The sequence below is a fragment of the Zalophus californianus genome, chromosome 11, assembly GCF_009762305.2.
Source record: "Zalophus californianus isolate mZalCal1 chromosome 11, mZalCal1.pri.v2, whole genome shotgun sequence".
NCBI lineage: Eukaryota > Metazoa > Chordata > Mammalia > Carnivora > Otariidae > Zalophus > Zalophus californianus.
The window spans coordinates 48,173,054-48,198,614 of record NC_045605.1 but is presented as its reverse complement, the minus strand read 5'-3'; the positions used below and the strand labels follow the sequence as shown (position 1 = coordinate 48,198,614).

The 25,561-nt window shown below is 36.7% G+C and overlaps 1 protein-coding gene across 25 annotated transcripts in view; it reads right to left on the bottom strand.

The window, feature by feature from the left end:
- The window catches only part of DLG2 (discs large MAGUK scaffold protein 2), a 2,208,086-nt gene that overhangs the window by 602,586 nt on the left and 1,579,939 nt on the right, over positions 1–25,561 (bottom strand). For all 25 annotated transcript variants that reach the window (XR_003517338.2, XM_027578649.2, XM_027578631.2 and 22 more), the window contains one exon: positions 3,612–3,736. Coding sequence is in view for 24 of the 25 variants with exons in the window: in XM_027578649.2 (XP_027434450.2) it covers positions 3,612–3,736 (125 nt within the window). In the remaining variant the exon portion in view is untranslated. The remainder of the gene's footprint in view (positions 1–3,611; positions 3,737–25,561) is intronic.

Genomic DNA, 25,561 nt, shown 5'->3' with positions numbered 1-25,561 from the left:
ACTTTAGATGAGTTAATGTGCCAGGAGAATACTTCAATACATTGAAGCACTATGTTGGTCTCTGCTATTACTATTGTTGATCTGATTATAATATATCCACTAATATTGAGTTCAAATTTCTACTCTTTTGGGGGCAGACCCATGACCTCATTTTCCTGGGCCTCAGCTTCATTATAAATTTTTAGTGTTATCTAATTTTCAAAAATGTAATTTATCGTGGAAAAGACACACTTAAAAATTTTAAGTCTCTAACTCATATGGAAGAACAAAAAAATTTTCAAGTAAAACATAACCATGTTTAGTTTGTGAGCTTATTTTTTAAGTGAAGGAAACATAGCAGATTCAGCTAACTGTATTATAAGCTCAAGAACAGAAATATAAAGCCTTAGTTAGTACCATACCTGTTTCTAAATGGGCTTTAATTCCATGTTATAAGCAGGAGAAAAGGGGCTATGAACAGAAAGGAACAGGAAGCTTAGGGAAAGATGTGGCAGCTGAAAGGAGACTGAAAGAAAGATGGAAGGGACGAGAGGAAAGGTAATAGAAAACCATAGAGAAAAAGAGAAAAACAGGCAAGAGCAGAGGAAAGACCACTGAGAGCAGAGAGAGCAGATAGGGAAATGGGGGAGACATTGCTAATATTTACTGATTAGCTAGGGACCTAAGTTTTCTCACTGAATCCTCAGAACAACTCAATGGAGTAGGTATGAGTATCATCATTTTACGTAGGAGAACACAGTGACTGAAAGAGTCTAACTTTCCAATATCAATTATATTAGTATACAGAGCTTAGAACCTACATCTTTCCAGAGCACATTGTAATGTGCTGCTCGCCTGTCTGAAGCACTAATGGTGAGATAAAAAATACTCCTCACAGCTTGTTGGCCCATCTTTGAACAGTGTTCACGTCACACTGAGCAAAGACTTCTTGGGTGGGCTTGGGTGTTACTGTCCCTCAAAACTACCTTATGGTGCTAATTACTTGAGTCAAGACATTTGGATCCTAGTTAAAGCAGAGCCTCCAAAGATTTATGCCTCAGGATAAATCATTCTTCTGAGCTTCAGTTTCCTCATCTGTAAAATGTACATTTTGAACTAGGTAAATTGCCAAATTCTAAAAACCTATACTTAATGTCATGCTGCCAGATTTTCAACTGATTGTTATTCTTGATCTCTTCAATATCTCCTGGCCATCCCTGTTCATGGCAGGAAGCAGTGAGGTGGGAAACAATCTCTGTGGTAGTAGCAAGGATCTATCAAAATGAAGTGGAGACCTACCCAATAGCTCTCTTCACATAAGCAAAAGCCTGCAATGTGGGCTGGGGAGTAGGTATATTTTGTTGCTTGAGTTAGAATCACTGTTCAGTTTTCCAAGTTGTTCACTGTACAACCTTAGGAGGCAATATTCACATACGCAGTCTTAGGCCATACCCTGGCTCCAAGAAGCCATTGTAATGATTCACAGGTAGAAGTCAGAATAAAAAAAACTGTAGCTCAGCAGAAAAATAACCAACTTTGTAATGTTTAGAGGTGCCCCTTAACATTGTGAAAAACTTTACCTTTGAGAGTTTTTAGGCAGAGACCAAATGATGCGTAAGATTCTACTCTTGAATGAGAGTCTAGAGAGTACACAAGTGATATTCAGGATGAATTTTTGGATGTAGTCAAAGCTAACTGGATGATCTTCTTAGTCTTTAAGCCTTAATTTCATGAGTTAATATTATGGCCAAATACTAGTATCTACCATAGAGGGATGTTGTGAGTATCTAGAAGACTGTATGTGTTTACGTACATCTCTATTTCTATCTATTTTAGCACAATGCTCCACACATGTAAAAAGTTCAATACGTTTTAGTTAGCGTTATGAATATCCTCTTTACAACTACTGAATGCTGTTTCTAGTAGAACTTCCTTTTACCTCCATAGGCATGAGACTGCCACCTAGATTTGCAAGCGAATAATGGTGGCACTGCTGCTTTTCATTTTTAACTGTAAGGTAAGCATGTTTAACATAAAGGCTATTCTATCCCAAACTTAGAGCCAAAATTTTGCTAAGAGAGGGAAGTTCCTCTACTTCTAGGCAGAGTGGTGAGAGGTGAGGAGATCGACTGTGGACCATTGATTTCAGAGCTATCTTCCAATAACTCTATTTCTAAATTTTGAAAATGGTGCTTCTCCAGCATTCAATACTAGCAAACCCAGTCCCCACTGTGACTCATACGAATTACACAGTATCTGTTTCAAATTGTTTACTCTTGTAGCATGGATATTTCTTTACTCAGAAATTAATCTCATCAATTCAGTTTGAAAATTCTATTGTCAAAAAGCAGGGGTTTCCTGTGGGAGTGTCACTCCTGTTTTTCATGTTGATAGAAGATGCAGATGCACCTGAAAAAAAAAATCTATGCTTCTCTTCCACAAGCTGTCCTAAGGAATCACTGCATCAGAACAAGTGGCTAGGGAACAAAAGTCCTTGGCTGCTTTATAAGAAAAACACTAAAGTAGCATACTTATGTTTAATGAAAAAAAGCATACTGAAGACAGGCTACAGAGCTTACATTTGTGACTCTTAGTTCACAGTCTCCACTGTGGCTCCATGCAAGCACATCATTCTTACCTAGAGGACTTTGCTTATGCAAGCCTCCCTCTTCTTACTCATTAATTTACCCACCTACCTCATCTCCTTTAATTAATTAATTAATCAATCCATTCATTCATTCATTCAGACAGAATTTATTGATTCACTTCTATATATAACTTCATGGCCTGAGGGGATTCACAGTGGGGTGGAAGCCCTAGAAGAACACTGGGACATGTTTTTCTCCCCAGGGAAATCTCTTCTAACTGTTCCAATCTACAATGCCTTGTAGCGGGTGCTTTGATCTCTTATAGATTTTTATATTATTTACTAATTGTCCCATGTGTGTGACCCTTAGTTCCCCAAACAATCTTCAGTTCTTTCAAGAGTGGGGGCCCTGGCTCTAGCAGCTACGACTCTATGCTGAGCTCCATCTACATACTTAACCTCACATGTGGTCCTCATCCAAGTCAAGTTGGTTTCTCTCTTTGTTGGGATAACTTGTTCTTTCTCCCTCTGTGTTCTTGTTCAGATTTATGGGGTTAGTGAAAATCTTAATAGAATCTTCCTACGGAATAGTTTTTAGACTCTCTGTTCAAACTCCTGGAGAAAGCCCTTATAAATGGTTGCTGAATCTATGAATACACACAGTATCTATACCATTGCTTTATTTGCTAATACTATTTACAGAAGATTGTTTTTTGATACATTTTATTATTTGCTCACCAGCTCTGAGTATTATTCCTTCCAACCAGAATGAAGACCCCATGGAACACAAGATTTATCTGCATACTCTCTCCTTACAGAGCCAGACTGAACGTTGAACGTAGTGCCCGTCAACAAACACAAATTAAATACTAGTTGAATTTTAGTAAGTAATAAGAAATCTGCAGTCATTACAGAAGGCTTGCTTTGACAGCCATTTCTTTCAAGTACAGAGCTTTGTAAAATTATTATTCTCCAAAGGTATAAACATGTCTCATTGATGTGGCAGATTTACTTTCCAAATAATTCTAGCGTTTCAGAGCTTTACCTGAGTCTGCCATCCTCTGCTGCAGCACCACCCGGTATAATCTTCGTAATAAATATGCCAGGGTCATCTCCAATGTGGGGATTATCTGTCCCTCCAGCAATACTGAATCCCAGGCCAGAATTCCCCTGGAGAAACAATAAGTAGACATTAAATGATATGGCTGTCACCTAAACCTAGTTCCCCTTGCACTCCGAATTATCATCTTACTACTCAAATGGAAATCAGGTGATAACAGTCTTTTATACAAAGCTATAAAGTGCACTGTCTGCGGACAAAGGAAGGTCAGGAAAACACTCAAGTTTGTCTCTGTGTTGCAAGAATTTAAGGGGTCTTAATTTTCGCTTATTCAAAGGGCCTTATATTTTTGCTTTTAAGAAAAAAATGCAAAAACATTAGTGTCACTTGTAAAAATTATACATGCATATGAAAAAGAATAAAAGGAAACCAGTTACATGAAAACTGATTTGGTAGAGTAGTGAAATTTGGCTGTTTTAATTTTATTTCTAGTACTGTTATGCATCAAATAAATGTGTTCCTATATAACAAGAAGCTTTAACTTCAGAAGGCAGGTCTCCCTTCTAGAGTTATAATAAATGTGAGATATTTTTCAGTAATAAACAGGTTTTAATTTGCAATAGATATTGACAAGGAATGTATTACTACTGCGGCATGTAAATGTGATAGTTTATATTCTAATAAAGCTTTCATATTTACTCATGCAGATTACAGTAATTGACATCCAATGTATATATAACCTTTTAAATCTGTATGTAAGGCATAATTAAAGTCTCCCCAAATTCACAAGCCATCTAACTTAACGTATTTATTATTTACATATTTTCCTTTAATCTACATTTCCCTGGTTACCTTATGTTTCCATATTATGTTCTGATGGTTTTTTCTAATTCATATTATATTTTAAGCCATATCCATACACCTAGGTAGTGTTTATAATTATCCGTTTTAAATGGTTAGATACTATTTCATCAAGGTCATAAACTATCATTTATTTAACCAGTCCTCTATCACTGGGTATTTATTTTCACTACAACCAAGATAGCTTACTAAATTTACAACTACTTGATTAATTTCTGCTCTTGGATAAAAAGAGATGAAGACTAAGAATTTAGTAGTTAATCCAGAAAAATTAATTAAGACACTCAATTAGTCAGAAAAGTTCAGTATCAAGATAAGATCAGCTATAACTTGACAGTTATGTCACTACAAATGTCAAGGTAATGTTTAGCAATTTTTATTGACTGAATAATAAAAATTCCAGAAAACTGATTTCACAATTGTACATTTATGTTGAAAGGCTGAAATTAATAATTCAACCATTACAACTAAAATCCCATGTCTTTATACTTCTGACATTTCTCTAATTCTGTTTTTCTTTGAAAAAAAACAATGCTCATTGAACAGAGATCTTACTCAGTAGCAGTCATGTAATCATAAATTTATTTAATATTTGTTACACACCAGCACTGTGCCTGGCACCAGACTACGTTCTGGGACTACAGCGGTGAATATGTCAGTTGATGAGGCACATGAAGATGAAGGCAGAGTGTAGGAGTGGCCAACAGAAGGAAGCATAGGGACTTTTCCTGAAGGTGAAAAGCAGCTAGTAACTTTTAAGGGGGTCAGGATGGGAACTGGGGTGGAGGACAGAATGTTCCAGTCAAATGAAGAACATATGTAAAATCCCTGAGGTGAGAAAGGGTATGCCAGGTCCAAGATATAGACAATAAAGCTCGAATGAAGAAAACAAAATGAACTGGATGAGATAAGTATTTACCATGAGTGCAAGTGAATCTATTCTTGGCTTTAAGTACCTATTGGTAAGATTGGTTGAGTACTTGTTAAATGTAAGGCTACAGGGAAGCTAAGACTAGAGAGAATAAGACCAGATGATTTCTCCCTTCATGGAATCCAAGAAAGAGCTAAAAAGGCAGTGATAGTCTGGCATCTGGTAATCAATACATTTTCACTGTAACATCAACTACATTGTCATGTATATAGTTACCAGGATAGCATTTAGGTGACTTATGGGCAGTTTCTCTAAGATCTAGGGGTTTTGGAAGGAAAGAATGGGAAGATGAGTATCTTCATTGTAATTTGGGTCTAGTTCCAAGAAGATCAACTGGAGTATATTGGTCTTACTAGAATCGGCACCTCAGAGATAATCATTTCCTAAGTAAAGGGGTAGGGAAAGAGGCAAGCACAGACTGGGAGGTACACAAATGCTTTCTCCTGACAATATCAATATTTTTGGAGAGGGCACTCAAAACTTTGCCATTTGAGAAACATATTCATTATCTAGCTCTTAACCTTATCTTCTTCCTTTCTAGCTTTACACTTTCACCCCCAGGAATACTCAGCTGAGCTGCTGGCCCTTTTCTGCACAGTTGACACTATGACTCATCTCTTGGCCTTTACTCATGCTGTTTTCTCTACCAGAAACTTTCCACGTCCCCTTTGCCTGGCCCAATTCTTCCCATTATCCAAGACAAGGCTCAGAAGGCCTACAGAAAATATTAAATGATCATTTCAACTCCACTTCTCTGGGTAATTCAGTCCTCTTTTAAGTTTTTAAAGATTTCTGTGCTTCCCCAAACTGCTAGAACTCATACAGGAATTCAGTAAAGTGGCAGGATATAAAATCAATGCACAGACATCAGTGCATTGCTATACAGCAACAAGAAGACAGAAGAAAGAGAAATTAAGGAGTCGATCCCATTTACAATTGCACCCAAAACCATAACATCCTTAGGAATAAATCTAACCAAAGAGGCAAAGGATCTGTACTCAGAAACTATAAAATACTCATGAAAGAAATTGAGGAAGACATAAAGAAATGGAAAAACGTTCCATGCTCATGGATTGGAAGAACAAATATTGTGAAGATGTCAATGCTACCTAGAGCAATCTACACATTAATGCAATCTCCATCAAAATCCATCCATTTTTTTTCAAAGAAATGGAACAAATAATCCTAAAATTTGTATGGAACCAGAAAAGACCCCAAATAGCCAGGGGCATGTTGAAAAAGAAAAGCAAAGCTGGCGGCATCACAATTCCGGATTTCCAGCTCTATTACAAAGCTGTCATCATCAAGCCAGTATGGTACTGCACAAAAACAGGACACATAGACTATGGAACAGAATAGAGTTCAGAAATGGACCCTCAACTCTATGGTCAACCAATCTTTGACAAAGCAGGAAAGAATGTCCAATGGAAAAAAGACGGTCTCTTCAACAAATGGTGTTGGGAAAATTGGACAGCCACATGCAGAAGAATGAAACTGGACCATTTCCTTACACCACACACAAAAATAGACTCAAAATGGTTGAAAGACCTAAATGTGAGACAGGAATCCATCAAAATCCTAGAGGGAGAACACAGGTAGCAACCTCTTTGACCTCAGCTGCAGCAACTTCTTCCTAGAAATATCGCCAAAGGCAAGGGAAGCAAGGGCAAAAATGAACTATTGGGATTTCATCAAGATAAAAAGCTTTTGCACAGCAAAAGAAACAGTCAAAAAAACCAAAAGACAACGGACAGAATGGGAGAAAATATTTGCAAATGACATATCAGATAAAGGGCTAGTATCCTAAATCTATAAAGAACTTCTTAAGCTCAACATCCAAAGAACAAATGATCCAATCAAGAAATAGGCAGAAGACATGAACAGACATTTTTCCAAAGAAGACATCCAAATGGCCAACAGACACATGAAAAAGCACTCAACATCGCTCGGCATCAGGGAAATCCAAGTCAAAACCTCCATGAGATACCACCTCACACCAGTCAGAATGGCTAAAATTAACAAGTCAGGAAACAATAGATGTTGGCGGGGATGCGGAGAAAGAGGAACTCTCCTATGCTGTTGGTGGGAATGCAAGCTGGTGCAGCCACTCTGGAAAACAGTATGGAGGTTCCTCAAAAAGTTGAAAATAGAGCTACCATACGATCCAGGAATTACACTACTGGGTATGTACCCCAAAGATACAAAGGTAGGGATCCGAAGGGGTATGTGCACTCCGATGTTTATAGCAGCCATGTCCACAATAGCCAAACTATAGAAAGAGCCTAGATGTCCATCGACAGATGAATGGATAAAGAAGAAGAATGGATAAAGACACACACACACACACACAAACACACACACTGGAATATTATGCAGCCATCAAAAGGAATGAGATCTTGCCATTTACAATGACGTGGATGGAACTGGAGCATGTTATGCTGAGTGAAATAAGTCAATCAGAGAAAGACATGTATCATATGACCTCACTGATATGAGGAATTCTAAACTCAGGAAACAAACTGAGGGTTGCTGGAGTGGGCGTGGGATGGGAGGGACTGGGTGGCTGGGTGGTCGACATTGGGGAGGGTATGTGCTATAGTGAGTGCTGTGAATTGTGCAAGACTGTTGAATCACAGATCTGTACCTCTGAAACAAATAATGCAATATATGTTAAGAAAAAAAAATAAAAGAAGAAGATAGCAGGAGGGGAAGAATGAAGGGGGGGAAATTGGAGGGGGAGATGAACCATGAGAGACGATGGACTCTGAAAAACAAACTGAGGGTTTTAGAGGGAAGGGGGGTGGGGGGATGGGTTAGCCTAGTGATGGGTATTAAAGAGGGCACGTTCTGCCTGGAGCACTGGGTGTTATGCACAAACAATGAATCATGGAACACTACATCAAAAATAATGATGTAATATATGATGATTAACATAACAATAAAAAAATTTAAAGAAAAAAAGAAATAAAATTAAGGGAGAAATGGACGTCACAAAAAAATAAATAATCAGAAATGTGTATAAAGATTTGTGTTCAAAGCTTCATCACAGTATTGTTTTTAATGTTAAAAACAAAACAAACAACTCACAACCTGAAACAAACATTCAAATGATGGAGAAATGGTTAAAAATACTCTGGTACATCTATCTGAATGTAGGATTATTTTGGAGACATTAAAATCGTGATAATGACAATAGGAAATGCTCATTATATAAATGTGAGAGGAAAAAAAGTATATGGAATTTTAATTACAGTACGATCATGGGTGACACTGAAGATATTAAAAGCAAATGACTTACTTTTAATGAGAAAAATATTAATTACTAATTAGTAATAGTAAAAGTGTTTAATAATTCAAACTAAGAGGGAGACTTTTTAAAAAATTATGAAGTTCTTAATAAAATACAATAAATACCAAAATACTAAAATTCTCTCAAGGACACTAACATTTATTGCATATTTATTCTGAGCTAAACACTAACCTAAGGTTTTATAATCTCCCATTCAGTAGATACTATTTCCTCCTTTTTATACATTAAAGAACAAACAACAAACAAATGAAAAACCCTGAGGCTGAGAAAGTGAAGTAACAGCTAAACACAGAAAACAAGTAAACAGTGGATTTCAGATTCAAATCAAATTCGTTAGGCTCCAAATATCATTTTCTTTCCATCATATCACACAGCCTTTCCTGGGTTGAAAAAAAATAATTTGGTGGTGGATACATAATAAAAATGATCATACTAACAAACCACTATTTTGGATTTTTGAAAAGGTCTAAACCACTCCTATCAGTATTTGAAAATATTTTTAAAAATTTTTTACTTTTTTTTTTTTTTTTTGGCAGGGCTTGAACTCACAACACTGAGATCAAGACCTGAGCTGAGATTGAGAGTCAGACGCTTACCCGACTGAGCTACCCAGGTGCCCCAGAAAATTTCTAATGGAAAAGCATGGATTTGGGCCATTCAGACCTGGGTTTGAGTGCCAGCTCTGCACTTGTTAGCTATTTGACATTGGCTAAGTTTTTAACTTTGAGTCTAGACTCTTCATCTGTAATATGCAGATAATACCTACTTCACAGTAGTGTCAGAAAGATGAAAGCAAATGACGTGTATAAGCAGAGTCCCGAGCACAGATCCTGGTACATGGGAGGTAATCAATCATTACTAGTTCATTTTCTTTGGTTTGACACATAGTACTGTTAAAAGGGTCTTTATAAGTTGAGGACAATATGGGAAAATAGAAGTCAGACAGTGTGTTCTTTCATTCATGCCTTTATTCAACCAACAAGTATTTGTTGATGAGTTTTAACCTACACTTTTACTATATGTTATTTCTTTTGGTAAAGATAATTTAGCTAAAAATTCAGAATGTGGGGAAAGGGATGCTTAGATTGGCAGTCCTGAAAATTGTTAGATAAATAAAGGCTAGATAAAGACTCAAACTCTTTTAACCTCTAACAGCCATGTCCTGTTTTGAATAATACTGAAATTTTATATATCCTGTTACTGACTCCAAGAATCCTATACACCCCCCTCATTCCAGGAGGATCTATATGTTGCTTTAACTCTTTGCCAAGAATCATCAATATATAGGTCTATTTTCTGCACAGCTGCTCCAGCAATGACATTTGTTTATTTTTATTTAATATCACTTATACTACAAAATAATATGCATATTGTTTTTGGATATATCATCATGCCTCAGCTTCTAATCTGTAAGTTTCTGATACACATCCAGATTGAAAATTACTAGTGTAAAATGTGACTAGTAATTAACCACAGAATAGTGAACAATATTAGTAGATAGAAGGAAGATCTCAAAAAAGGCTAAAACAGACAATAGCAAATTAAAGTAATCCTCAAGCTATATGGCAGGAGAAAAATGTCACTTGACAGAAAGGTCCATTGGTTAGCAAATAATCTTCCAAATTGTCTTGGAAGATATTTTATTTTAGGCAGTGAATCTGGAATGGTACAAAGAATAAAAAGCTGTCTTTTTTCATAGATATTACTTTTTAAAATCGTTCAAAGTTTTTCTCATATCCACATTCTATAACATACTGCAGTATCAAAAGATGAATGGCCACAGGCCCATTAGAGTATAAAGATATGAGTGTAATTCAGACATTTCTAACTACTCTTGCTTGCAGTTATCTTCATAAAGACTTTCCTCCTCAAAAAAAATGTTTTAAGATGTTATCTAACAATCCATGTATTTTTGAATAACATTCTTAGTCTAGGGATAAGAGATGCCTGTTTTCACTTACTTATAACTTCTAGGAGTTGCATTTAGGATTTGCTGCTGAGGAACCACAAGGAGGTCTGTGTTTGGGGACTGGTAACTGGAAGAAAGTGTTTTCAACGGTTAGGGGTGTGTGTGTGGAGAAGAAACAGTTTCAATAAGCAGGAGGAAAGAGAATGCTAGTTTACATTAGGCCAAAGAACTCATGATAAGTAAAGGGGTGATAGGGTAAAGGTAGATTACTATTTTCGTGAAATAGTTTTATTCTTAGGAGAGACACATGGTAGTGTCTGATGAGAAGGAGGCAGGAGCAGAGGAAAGATTTTAGAGGGTAGAAGGGAGAGGACTAAACATGTCTGTGGGCTGAGGGAAAGTAGCCCCTGGAAAGGAGACTGAAGGTACAAAAGAGAAAGGGAGTCCATGGGAAGCAAAGTCCTAAAGAAGGATGAGTAAGAATAGGGTCTAGAGTCCAGATTCTTTGAGTCCCTACCATAAATATTGGCTAAATATGTGTGGTATAACCACACAAAGGAATACAATGGTATTATGAGATGAATATATTTTTATAATACATATTTAGGTAAAGAAAGAATACAAGATTTACATTTTATAATATATATGCCTAAAAAAGTTTGAAAGTAAATTCACCAATATATTAAAGTTGCTTTCAATGGATATCAGAATTATAGATCTTTTTACTTTTGTCATTTTGAGCAAGAACATCTTTAATTTCCTTGTAAATATATCTTACTATAAACACACACACACATACATTATACTCACAAAACATGTTTAACAAAAGAACAAATGGCAGTTTGTTTTTTTTGAGATAGCATACCTCAGCCTTGGGTGGAAGAGGGATACTTTTCTATCTGGATAAGAATGATCAAATTACTATAAAGTTAAAGTGTTATTTTAAGGCAGAAGAATTTATAAGGTCATTTTAAGGTAGAGGAGAAAAAAGCTGAAGGAGTTCTTAGCTGATAATGTCTTTGCCTTATACATTTAGATGTCAGGACACCAAAGGGAAAGTCTAGAGTGAATTTGGAGATTTACATAAAGCAGTAAAGTATTGGAACTGCACCTGCGAGGCAAGAGAGACACGTTAGGATCAGTAGAGGTTTGTTGAGAAGCAATGAGGTGGGACATCATCAGTATAATTATGGGATTTTCTCCCACAGAGCTTAGTAATCATGAACAGTGGAAAGGAAAGGTATGGTTGCTTTAGGGCTGAGGTTTGTAAAGCAAATGTGGTTAACTCTCAAAGGAATGAGGAATGCAAATCAGAAAGGATAGAAAAGGAAGAGAAGCAAGGAATATGCTCAGCCGGGAAAAACAGAAGTGGGTAAAAAGATTGAGATCATGACAAGGTCAAAGTACAGATTCGTGGAGAACAGAGGATGGAAGAGGGACCAGCAGGCTGTGAACACTGGGATTTCCGGGCTCAAGATTTCAGGGATGAAGTGGTACTCACTGATAGTCATGTGACTGTAGTAAAGGTTACGTGAATGCATTAAAGTGATGATCAAGTCAGAGTACTTTGTGGCTGACACTGAAGTCTCCTTGGAAGATAGAAACAAAAAGAGAGAAGAAAAAATGGCCAAAAATGTTCAATGAAAGTGAGCAAAGAAAAGGTAGGGGTAGAGATAAGAAGAGGGGTAGAATTGTGAAGCAGTATGGCAGTTAAAAGAGTTACAAGTAGAGGCACAAAATGTACCAAGTCCTAAGAAAAGAAAGTGCTTGACTTGTTCAAGGAACCAAAATGAAGCCAGAAGAGCTGTAGATTGGTTAGGTAAAGAAGGGAGATGAGGTTAGAGAGGGTAGCAGGGATCAGACACTGGGGGTATAAGGTTTGTGGATCATGAAGATTTAAAACAGGGAGTAACATGGTCTGATTTAGTTGCTGTTTAAAAACATTGGAGAGAGCCAAAGGTGGGGACAGGAAAACCAGTTGAAACAGCCCAGGTCAGAAACTGATGGTGGCTGGATAGCTGGTAGCAATGGGGATGGCAAAATTTGAGACATGATTTGGAGGTGGAATTGACAGGATTTATTGATGGTTGGAATTTTCAAGGAAAGAAAATAATCAAAGATGTTGCCTACCTGGGCAGAGATGTCCTATGTCATCTCTATATGAGATGTAGAGACTGTGATAAGGGCGGGGAAACTAGGTGGTGAGAGGTAAATCAAGTTGTAAGTTTGAGAGATCTATTGGTATCACTTGTGTGGTAGAAAAAAAAATATTGAGGTCTTGAGAAAGAATAATGGTAATTGCTAGCACTCATGGATTGCTTTCTACATGTCAGGCACTGTGTAGACCTTACAACTCCCTTTTTAAGGATAGTTAAGGTATTGGCAAGAGGGCGCCTAGGTGGCTCAATCAGTTAAACGTCTGCCTTCGGCTCAGGTCATGATCCCAGGGTCCTGGGATTGAGCCCTGCATCAGGATTTCTGCTCAGCAGGGAGTCTGCTTCTCCCTCTTCCTCTCCCCCCCTACTTGTGCTCTCTCATGCTATCTCTCTCAAATAGATAAATAAGATATTTAAAAAAAAAAAAGATACTGGCAAGAAAATAATGGTGTTAACTGCAGGAATATCAAGAATACATGCCAGGTACAGTTATTTCCTTGGTCCCCACAACAACTCTTTGAGGGTACATGCATACGTTTTCTGAATGCCAGACCTAGAAGTATGGGCTTTCCTGGAGAAACCAGGTTTTTGTAATAAGGAATGACATGATAAATGTGATATTTTACCATGACTAATTCAAGGACAGTGTGCAGGCCAAATCAAAAATAGGCCTTAGTGGGATGAGTCAGAAAGCAAGGAGAGTAATTTGGGATCAAATACAATATTTGAGTTATGAGTTCTTAAGATCTGATTTAGGATGTTGTCAGTGACACTCAACTACAAAACTTCCAAGTAACATCTCTCTTGTGCCCTGCAATCGTATTTAACTGAAATGCCATTAGAAGCTAATATACACATCTCAACAGCTCCAAACATTGTTTCTCAACTTCTTCATCGTATTTTTCCAATATAAGTCGGTAACAATGGAGTCCCTCTCTTGTACCCCTATTATGCCATTTATTTCCAATGACATTTCTTCTTGTGTTTTCTGAAAACTTCCAGAACACTTTGTGTATGAAAACTAAGAAAGAAATGGAGAAGCTCATGAAACACTCTGTTACCACATCAAGGAATCTGAGTCATCCTTGATTCCTGCCTGCTCATCAGCCCTTATATTTTACTAAGTATCATGTCTTGTTAATTCTACCCCTAAAATATCCTCAAATCCATCCAGCTCCTCTCAACTTCTATCATCACTGCCCCAGCTTAGAACTTCATTAGTTCCCCTCCTTGCTCTTCCGGCTTACAGCCCTAACTCACTTCACTCTATTCTCATGGTCAAATATGCTCAAAATAACAGATCTCAAATGCAAATAACTATGAAGGCAGGAAAGATATATAGGAGATTATAAATGGGCCCAGGAGAGGTAAAACGACAGAGCAAGAGTGTGGTTAAATGGCATATGATCTTTGTACTGGGAATAAAATAAGAAGTGGGGATTGAGCATATATATATATATATCTTATCTAAAGGAGAGAGATACTCTTTAGCTCTTATGAATGGTTGCCATTCTAGAATGGGGGTCTAAAGTTGGGAGATTGTTCTCCCCCCCTTACTGAAGTCAGAAATCAAAGTAAATCTTTGTAAATCTTAAGTAAATCTTAAGTAAAATATCATTTTTCAATGTTGGAGAATTATTAAATTGAAATATATGTACATGAGCTCTTGGTCAGTTATGCTCCCTGTAGTTGGCAGCTTGTGAGGCATATGCCATGGTTGTCACACAGGTCAACATAGTGACTAAAGAAAATATATCCACAAACCAGAGATATGATCCTAGGGTAACTGTTTTTTTTTTTTTTTTTTTTTTAAGCTGCTCACAACTTTCTTCTGTATACCCCTTGGCAGCATATAAAGTAAATGCCTGAAAGTGGTTCCTCACTTTCCCCTTCATCCTCCTCTGTATTATTCTGTGCTGGGTCACAATTTTATTATTACACACCCGCACATTGTATTGTACTTGTTTACGTGTTTATATTCTCTGTTCTACGGTGAGCATCAATTCAAAGTATCAAAGCTGAGTTATATATTTCCTATGCCAGAATCATGTAGCACCTATACGTGAAAAGAATTGAATAAATTTTTGCATGAACTAAACTGACCTGCTTCCTCTAGCTAGAATAGTTCTTCTCTTCTTGTTGAATTACCATTCAAACATCAAAATTCATCTCAAATGCTATCTCATATTTTCTCCAATTGCTTCAGGCAGATGTGATTGCCCTTTCCTCTGTGATTCCACAGGACTTCATTCATAATGTGAGTAAGACCATGAAGTTATTTATATATGTGTCTCTCTTCCTTTAGATTCTTAGCATCTGGAGGACAGGGGCCACACTATATTTGCATCTGTATTTCTAGCTCTCCATCCAATTCCTACTGACAGCAACTACTCAATAAATGTTTGCAGAGTTAAACTAAAATGGAAGAGTACTTGAAATAATTTGTATGAATAAACTAAGAAGGAAAGGTCAGGTGAAGGGGGTTTTTTGGTTTTAATGTAAGAGGCCTAAAGTTTGAATCACCTAATTCTGCATTTGTTTATTTCAGTACCAATAACGTGCTCAACACTGTGTCAAACTGTGCTAATAAAACACCAAAAAAAAAAAAAAAAAAGATATCCTTCTTTTCAAGGAGCTTACAGTCTAGTTGGGGAGATTTGCCATATATACAAGACCAGTGTGGGTGTGGCAAAATATTTCAAATTTGTCTTTGGCTCTTCTCTTCCTGGACATTGTCAACAATTATGTGCTAAGTTCTGTTGATTTTATCTCTTGGGTACTTCTAATTTTTACCCTTTTATTTCTATTCCCACCGCACCTATTCTAGCTAATTTCATTTCCTACTTTCCAGGATATTGCAAAATGCCATGAATGATCACTTCATACACCACTTTTGATTCATTGTATTTCAAAAGTGCAATTTCCCCATTTTTCTCTGAAATCAACATTTGCATCTTCTACATTTTTCTATTTCAAATCTTTGAAAACCATGAACTGTTGACTAAAACAATCTTTTCTTTTCACTCTTTACAGAACCATGAGGATTTAAAAAAAATACTTATTTCTAGTGTTTCCTGGAAGTATTAATAGATACTCACTTGCTACTGCCATAAAACTCTCCTTTGAAATGATAACTTAGAAATAACCAACTGTGACTCTGGCTAAACAAGCCTTTCTTGTTTAGCCCTACCTAAGCAACCCCTACCTCTCCCTGTACCTCTACCATTCTTGACTAGGCCAAGAGGGATGGAAATAAACAGTAGCTATCCTCCATTAGGCATCACTGTCTTGGAATGGATTAAGAAAACAAGCTCTAGAATCATTCCTGATGTGTTTAGATCCTAACTCTATCATATCTTGGCTGTCATCCTGAACAATTCTCTGAAGATATAAGATCAAAAGTATTTTTATAATAATGAAGTATTATTTTCCTTTGTCATTGCATGTACCTTTGCACTGATAGTGCGAAAGCAATGGTGGGTAAAACTCTTGGTGCCTTGGCACAAATTAAGGCAATGGCACAAAATTCTACTGGTAATCATTGAATTCTTTATTAACCATACACTCACGAAGAAAAAAGGTTAGCTTTATTTAAGAATATCGTTTATGAAACAGTGGAAATTATTATTAATTTAATTATTTTATGTAATTTAATTAATTTAATTTTTAAAAATCTTGACTTTTGAGTCCATAAAGTTGTAATATTCTGCATGATGAAATGAGAGACATGCCTACTGCACTCTGCTGTATATTGCATACAATTTTCTCAGGAAAAAAGAGATTGTGCAATCATTTAGGTTGCAAGCTAAACTGACCACATTTTCATTGAATATCATGTTTACTTGAAAGAATAACTGACATATAAGCTATGATTATTTAGTCTTGGGTATTTGTTAAAAACTTTCTTTGAAAACTAATGAAGTGAATTTGTTTTTCTTTCAAGGAAACATCTGAAGGCATTTGCTGTCAATAGTAAAATTTGAGTTTTCAGGCAAACGTTAGAATTTGGAAACCTTGCATCTGCTACCATGAGCATGACAACCTTCCAAGACTTAAAGACTTTTCTGATGAGATGGGTGGTAATATTAACAAATAGGATTTTTTGATATTGCATAGTGAAATATGGCAACATTTCGAGGGTCTGTATAATATTTTCCAATTGACAATATATTGACATTACAAATCCATGTATGTGGTAAAGGGTCCTTTTTTTTTAAAAGGTCCATTTAAAGTATAGATAGATGCATAAATTTTAGCATAACATAGTACAAAAAGTTCATTGAAATGGTTTCAGATTTCACATTGCAATTAACCTTTACCATTTGCCAAATTTTAGTGTAGCGTCAAAGAAGACTATCTGCAATTATCTGAAAAGGCTATAAAAACATTTCACCTTTTTCCATTCACATATGTGAAAAAAATCACATTTTCCTCATTTACTTCAACTAAAACAACATGCATAATAGATTAAACACAGATGAAGATAAAAGAATCTGGATATTAGATTAAGTCAGACATAAAAGAAATTCAAAAAATGTAAAATAATGCCAATCTTCTTGCTAATCCTTTTGGCTTTGATAAACATGGTTATTTTTTAACAAAAAGCTACCTATGTTTACATGTAATAGATTTATTATTGCTACTTGTAAATTACTTAATACATATATTTTTAAATTCTCAGTTTTAATTTCTAATCTAATACATATTGGTAGATAAAATGGATATAAGCAATATGGAGTCATCATTAATTTTGAGTGAAAGAGATCCTGAAACCAAAATGTTTATTAAGAACTGCTGTTGTAAAATTCTGAGATAATTCTCATAAAGAACTTAACCTCGTACACTATAAGGACTCCAAAATTGCCAATAAGCCTATTATTATACTGAATGCTCAGTAAGTGTTAGCCAGTATTAATAGCTTCTTGAAACCACCCTGGGTTCTCATCTGTGAAAGAAGACTCAAAATGAAGTCAGCATTGCTAAGAAAATCACTCAAAGTAGAGTCAAAAGGACATTGAAGAAGTAGGGCCCATGCAATTCTCTTGTTTCAATTCTCAAAACACCATGAACTTTTTGACTTTTGTCAATTGCACCTGGACCACCTCCTCAAACACATCCTTCTACTCTGGACTGAAATAGAGATCATGAAAATTCTGTTGGCTAAATAACCAATCATGCATTAGATAGTCAGTTTAAATTCTGCCAGCACCAATCATAATTTTATGAAAACAAGTTATATAACCTCTTGGTTTTTGGCTTTATAAGCCTTAGTGCTCACAAGCAACTTGGAGCATACTTTTGATTTCAGTCAACTCTGTGCCTCTCAGATTGCAATCCCTAAGACCTTGAATAAATACTTTGGTTGCTTCACAGCCTCTTTTTCTTGGTCAACACATACATTTTTCTTATTATAAAAAAGTACATAAGGAGCTGAGAGGTGGCTGATTGCTCAAGGAGGGGAGGAAAGAAGTGGGTCCATCATCACTTAATATTTATCAAATTAATAATATTATTTACTACTTCAGGACATAATATAAAGGACCAACTCCTGAAGTGGAAGGAATTTCAACATGATGTGCTTTTCTGCAGCTGCACTGAGATTTTAAAAGCCTGCACAGGCTACTTGTTTGAAATCTGGAGCACAAGCTCCCTGATGCCTGGTGTGATTTCACATCTTTACACCAAGTATATCATTAGTCAAAGGCTTCTTAAAGCTATGCTGAGGCCATAGCAGGCATTTTTATTCCATTTGACATAGACATGGACCATTGGCAGTGATAAAGATTTCAGAGCCATTTTAAATTTTGTTTATTTTTAGGCAATGCTATTTGCAGAGTCTGTGTCTTTTACTAAAAAAAAAAAACATCATGTATACATTTCAGAGCAAGTGGAGATAAGCATTCCTTTGGGTCAGGAGGCCAAAGTCCTCTCAGCCTGCGTTGTCACTGATCTGTTCATTGAAACAACCATAACTTCAAAGTGCTGCCCATGCAACCTAGACCCAGGAAACAAATATTTTCTTGAAACAAATGGACTCACAGGTATAGGTTGGGAGAGGGGAGGTGCAGGTAGGGAAAGGCAGGCTGTGTGTACTCCATTCCCCTTGGTGTACTTCTGCTTTCTGTGTAACATTGAAGCTTTACATTAATATCTAAATGCTATAGCTTTTATAGGGGACAAAATAATTTTAAGTCCCATGAATACTTGTGTCCTCCTGACTTTCTGTTTTACTTTCCTGCTCCCTCACTAGGCTCCAGCCATCATGTCCCCCTTTATGATCCTCCCACCATAAATATTCAAACTCAATTTCATTTCTTCCTTGGGGGTTTTGTGTTTGCTTTCATATTTCCCTCCAGGATTTTTACATCTTTGTTATTCAGAAGTCAGCTCATGTGTTACTACCTCAAAGGAGGCTGCCTTGACCACTAATAAACTCCTCCCCACCCACACTCTATAGCACTGCCCATCTATTACCCTATTCTCTTCATATCATTTTTTTGCCATCTGAATTTATTTTGTTTGCTTATTTATTAATTGTCTGACTCTCACTACAGTGTAAGCTCCAGAAGGCAGGGACTCTTCCGTTGTGTTCACCCCTATCCTGTATTCTCAGTTCCTAGAACATGGCCAGGCACATACATAAGCATTCAGGAAATATGTGTTTAAGAAGTGAGTAACTCAATCAATCAGACACTGTAATACAGTGGAAAGAGTACAAGTTTTGGAACTGAAAGACCTGGTTGATTCCTGACTTTACTTACTAAGTGTATAACCTTGGGCTGGTTCCTTAATTCCTCTGGGTTTTAGTTTTCTCATTTCAAAACAGTGACAGACTGTTGCGAATAATGTTTTCATGTGTAAAAGCATCCAATATTGTTTGACATATAAAAGGTGCTCAATACAAATTATATCCCTCCCCCACCCAGCCTGGATACTTGTTACCTGCATGACAAGTAATGCTTAAGGTCCTTGATACCACAGAATTTACCATCTTGTGGGGGAAGCAGGATATATAGATATAGAATGATATTGAATGTCGGTATATATTAAGTGCCAAAGGAATGTCAGAGGGAGAAAAGAAACTTCCATTGGGTCCCTACCACCTAGAGAATAAAGGCCAACTTCATTTAGAGTAACATTTATAGTGCTTCATGATTAGACTCCACTTTGCTTTTCAACCCCCATTTCCCACTGGTGTCCTCCAGCTAAAAGCCACCCTAATCAACTCCACTGTATATAGGCCTGAGAAACCTTGCAGCTTTGTTTGCTGGCTCTCTCACTCCTTATCTGAATTCTGCTGGCCCAGGGCCTGGAGTAATTGTCACCTGCTCTGGGAAGTGATCTCACATCAACCCAGTCCTCACAATTGGAAGAAATGGTCCCACTTCTAAGGTCCCAGAGCAGGTGGTTATACCTCTTCTTAGGCAACTGTCCACTCCCTACTTTGTTTTTTTTTTTTTCCCCCAGCCCTCGGTATTTTTTTTAAATTTTATTTTATTATGTTAATCACCATACATTACATCATTAGTTTTTGATGTAGTGTTCCATGATTCATTGTTTGCGTATAACACCCAGTGCTCCATTCAATACGTACCCTCTTTAACACCCATCACCACTCCCTACTTTGTGTTTGGAATGTATGTGTATTTGTTTTATCTCAGCTTCACCTTCAAGAACATGAGGTCAGCAATTGTTTCTGGTTTATCTTTGTCATCTCACATCATAGACATCCCCAAAATAGTTAGAGATAGTGAGATACAAATGAATGAATTTAAAATGAAGAAAAAGGAACTAAGAGGGAGACTCAGTTTTCTACTGGGGTCTTTCAGTTTAAGACTGTGCTCTTCCACTTAGATTATGCCCATTTTACAGTGTTACAGATTAAGGATGGCTAATGGCTTTTGTATCTTGTGCCAATCCCAATGGACTGTGAAGGTTTCCTAGAGCACTGAGTTGAGAAAGCTCTTGAGGTGATCCTCATGCTGGCATGGAAATTCCATACCACACAATTTAGCACGGTGCACTTATGTATTACCTTTTATTGGCCAGTTTGTTTCATAATTTTTACTCTTAACATCTTACTATTTTTATCAAAGCTTTTTGAGAACCAAGTCCATGAGTAACTCATTTTTCATGATCCTGTCTTATAAAATGCTGAACACAATGGTACTCCTTAGCTTTTGAATAATGTTCAACCTTCTTTGCATTCCCACCCAAAGGCCCTTTATGATCTGCCCTTGCTTTCTTCTTTTCTCATCTCCCTCTACTCCTCCTCTCTCCCTCTTCTTATAGTCTCCCGAATACAACCACGTCATTTCCATTTCCATGCCTTCCTTCCTTCCCCCCTTCCCCATTCATCTAAACTCAGCTCAAGCATCATCTGTCCTATAAAGATTGAGTGGCTCACCAGTTGGGTTTAGGTGATAGGCTTTTCCTGTGGCCCCAGGGCACACTAATCTTGCTTCTGCTGCCACAGTTATAATATTGCATCACAAATACTGGGCTCATATTAAGGAACTACATTAATTTCACTTAGGAGCACATGGTAAATGTGGATTAGGTATTTGTTGAATAAGTGAGTGAATGAGAGGTTTATTTTTATTGATCATTATTATGTTAAGCACTTTATGGGCTTTATCTTAGTTATTCCTTAAAATAGTCAATTTAAATATCTGTTTATTTTTTTGTATTCTTCTACCTATTACAAAAGATTAGGCAGTTTACCTTTTGAAGAAGAAGAAGGGGGGAAAAAAAACCCTCATTCAGCCTCCTGCTGTATCGAGATGTGCACTAGAATAATAGTTTGCATAACAGAAGCCTGAAGGAACTAATTCACCTTCCTGGCTTCCCCGTAACTCCCTAATCACAGACAGAATCCAATCAGACTTTAAAAAAAAATGAGGCTTGAAGTCTACTTCATATTCCTCTTAGAGTCTGTTCTCATCTATTAGAGTGAAGTTCTGCCTAAATCATCTTTTTCTAAAGAGCTCATATTTGACTAAGGATTTAAGAACACATTATAAAATATTTAATTCTCAGCATCAATTCTAGAATATATCTACATCTGAAGGTAAAGTAAATAAACTAAATTGGATTGCAACAGAGAGGTATATATTTCTTTTAGAAGGTACTTAACTAGAGTATTAAAAATCTCTTTGGTTCTTCACTTATCCTTTTAAAAGCAGCAGCAGAAAGATGGGGGTGTTTACTTTCTCCTATTTTGCAGGGGAGATAAATTTTATTTTTATGATTCAGGCAACAAAAAGATATTTTCCACTCACTTCATTGATTCCCTAAAATATCTTTCAGGCACTGAAGTCCAAGGTAAGTAGAGCTGACAAATAAACGTTAGTCTATCATTGTACTTTAGGCAGGTTAATAATTCTCATTGAGACATAAATATGACTTGCCACATTCTGCCACATTCAATCCTTTTGTGAATATACTTCAAAAGCACAACATGTTTATAAAGTCCTCTAATATCTGCCACCTCACAATAAATGATAAACCAACTTCCAGAATATTGGCTTTGACCTCAAGCAAATTATGCAATTATGCTTCCTTGAAAGTTTTTGTGCATGCAGTTCCTTCTCTCCCAGAAGATACATCTAGCAGATGGCAAAAGTGACAACCTCAGAAAAAAATGAAAACTGAGTTGAAAACAGCAGCTTCTTTAGAAGGTCAGGGCACAAATCTCTGGTAACAAAGCACAGCACAGCATTTTAGAGACAGAACCTTATTATCCAAATACCGTCATTCCATAGCACTTAATGTTGAACGGGTGGTATGTCTGCCTAAGGGTATATTGCTCCCATCCTAGGATGAAGACAAAGATTTTAACTACCACGGCAAAGCAGGGGCAGTTAAGAGCATAGGCAGATGAAAGTTTTTTTTTTAATTTTTTTATTGTTATGTTAAACACCATACATTACATCATTAGTTTTTGATGTAGTGTTCCATGATTCATTGTTTGGGCATAACACCCAGTGCTCCATGCAGGACGTGCCCTCTTTAATACCCATCACCAGGCTAACCCATCCTCCCACACCCCTCCCCTCTAGAACCCTCAGTTTGTTTTTCAGAGTCCATAGTCTCTCATGGTTCGTCTCCCCCTCCGATTTCCCCCCCTTCATTCTTCCCCTCCTGCTATCTTCTTTTTTTTTTCTTAACATATATTGCATTATTTGTTTCAGAGGTACAGATCTGTGATTCAACAGTCTTGCACAATTCACAACGCTCACCATAGCACATACCCTCCCCAATGTCTATCACCCAGCCACCCCATCCCTCCCCGCCACACTCCAGCAACCCTCAGTTTGTTTCCTGAGATTAAGAATTCCTCATATCAGTGAGGTCATATAATACATGTCTTTCTCTGATTGACTTATTTCGCTCAGCATAACACCCTCCAGTTCCATCCACAATGTTACAAATGGCAAGATCTCATTCCTTTTGATGGCTGCATAATATTCCATTGTAAATATATATACCACAGTTTTAAGATGTTACTACCAAATTCTTCTATGTATTATGAATTCATATACATTATATAAATTTCACATATATATTCACATATATGTAAGCATGTATATGCATTTTACACACAAACCGCAGTGAAATACATACATACAAACCACTGTGAAATACAATCTCCTGAATAACCCATTGAAATGCCACCTTCCCCCAAAAAGGCACTAGTGGAATTTTTTACACAGGTGAAACATTTTTCTATAATCACTTCTCATGGCAGGTCTGGACAGTTCCCATTTGTAAGCCAGAGTGTCCAGGACAACATCTGTATGAAAAATAGATTTTCAATTGTAGGCTAGATCTTTCATTAATTCTTCCATAAAAATGTTGAACTTGTACTATACATCAGGGTTATAGTTGGTATTTAGTTGAAAGTCATATCTAGAGTTAATTTAAGAAATATTAAAGAAGTTACACAGAAAGAAGTCTTCTTTTTGAAGATGTGCCCTATTTCTACTTAATTTTTACCCAGTTCAAACAAGCACATATATCAAATTTAATAAAATAAGTTTAATAAAAGAATTTCTAAGCCTTTCACTTCTTAATAAATGCTTAGGAACAGTATATGAATCTTTATACATTTTGCTTAAAGCATTTTATAAAATCACCTATTAGCAAGGCTTTACTTAGAATCTAAAGGATCATTTATTGAAAACTGTGGGTGTGGTTATGGACAAATCCAAGTGCAATGAAAGAATAGAGAATTCATCTGGTATCAAAAGCCTCCTACTGACTTTGTACTGGAACATTTGTTTCCTTTTGTGAGTAGGCTATAGTCAGCATAATTTCCACTAACTGCTTCCCCCCGCCCCCCCCCCCCCCCCCCCCCCACCCTGGATGGAAGAGGAGGACTAGGAAGAGAATTGGCTTGATGCCTGAATTCATTTCAATTTCGATTCATCTAAAGACAAAGGCAAGAATTGCCCAGGCTCTGGGTGAGGTGGGTTCCTTTTTATTCCTTGAAAAAGTAAATAGTTTTCAAATGTGCCTAATCTCTACAGGCTTCTCTGACAATCCCTCTCCTATTTGTAAACTATGAAACCTCCATTGCCTAGAAATTTCACTGTTAAAAGACTTTCAAGTTACATATCAGAATGTAACATGAAAATAGGGAAACTGAGTATTCCCAAATAGGGTATGTACATATATAGGGGTGGGCACTTCAATGACTCCAAAAAGCTGCTAATTTTGTGTACCACATTTATTTCTTTTAACCCTAAGGGGGAAAAAAAAGATAGACATTATTTAATTATGTGACTGGGGACATGGAGGTAATAACTTAACATCCATTCTTTAAAGTAGTTCCTCATAATGGGTCTGAAAAAGGTTTATATCATATCTCTACATCAAAGATAAGGAAAAAGTCTAGTTAAGTTAAGCGGTGGTCTAGACAGACTCACATGGCAGGTCTGCAATAGAGATGGGTAAGAATGCCAGATGATAGATACTGAGCCTGAAACCTTTTGGGCTACAAAGATAAACTATGTTTCCTTCATTAACAATTAATTGAAGACTCCAGACTGATTGTCTTGCAGTAGCTCAGTACTTTGCACCTAGTCAGCAAGTTTTCATTATGGCCAGTCATCAAAATAGAACTAAAGGCATAAGAAGGAAGTTAAGATAGTCATGTTATGCAGGTGCCAAAGTTAAAATTTTGAGTTGTGTTTAAAAGCATAATATACAACCTTTATTAGTATGCAGTTCCTAGTCTTCCAAATAACTAAATTGTCCCATTTGGTTATTATGTGTATGGTGCTGGTGGTCAGTTAGGGATGCCCATGGCAACAACAAATTTCAATTATCAATATTCCTCTGGTTTCTTATGTTTTCTTCTACTTTATTTAAACTTGTTCATTCATTTACTCACTTACTAATTGATTTATTTAACAAATATTGAGTATCTACTCTTTGTCTGGCAATAGGTGATGTGCTGGATGTACCAAGGTGAACTAACAGGCACATTCTTGACTTCCTGGGGCCCTCATTAATCAAAAAAAGTTTTATATATGAAAATGATTTGCAGCTATAATGTTATGCAAGTTACTTAACTTCTCAGTGTCCTCCTCTGTGAGATGGGGTTAATAATATCTTCCTTGCTGGGCTATTATATTCCCGTCTTACTCATAGTTTCATATCCCTGGCTCCTTGGCATGTAGTGGGCACTATATGTTCATTACAGAGTCAGTGAATGCAACAAAGAATGAATATACTGATCACTTGAAAAGTGGGACACATTAA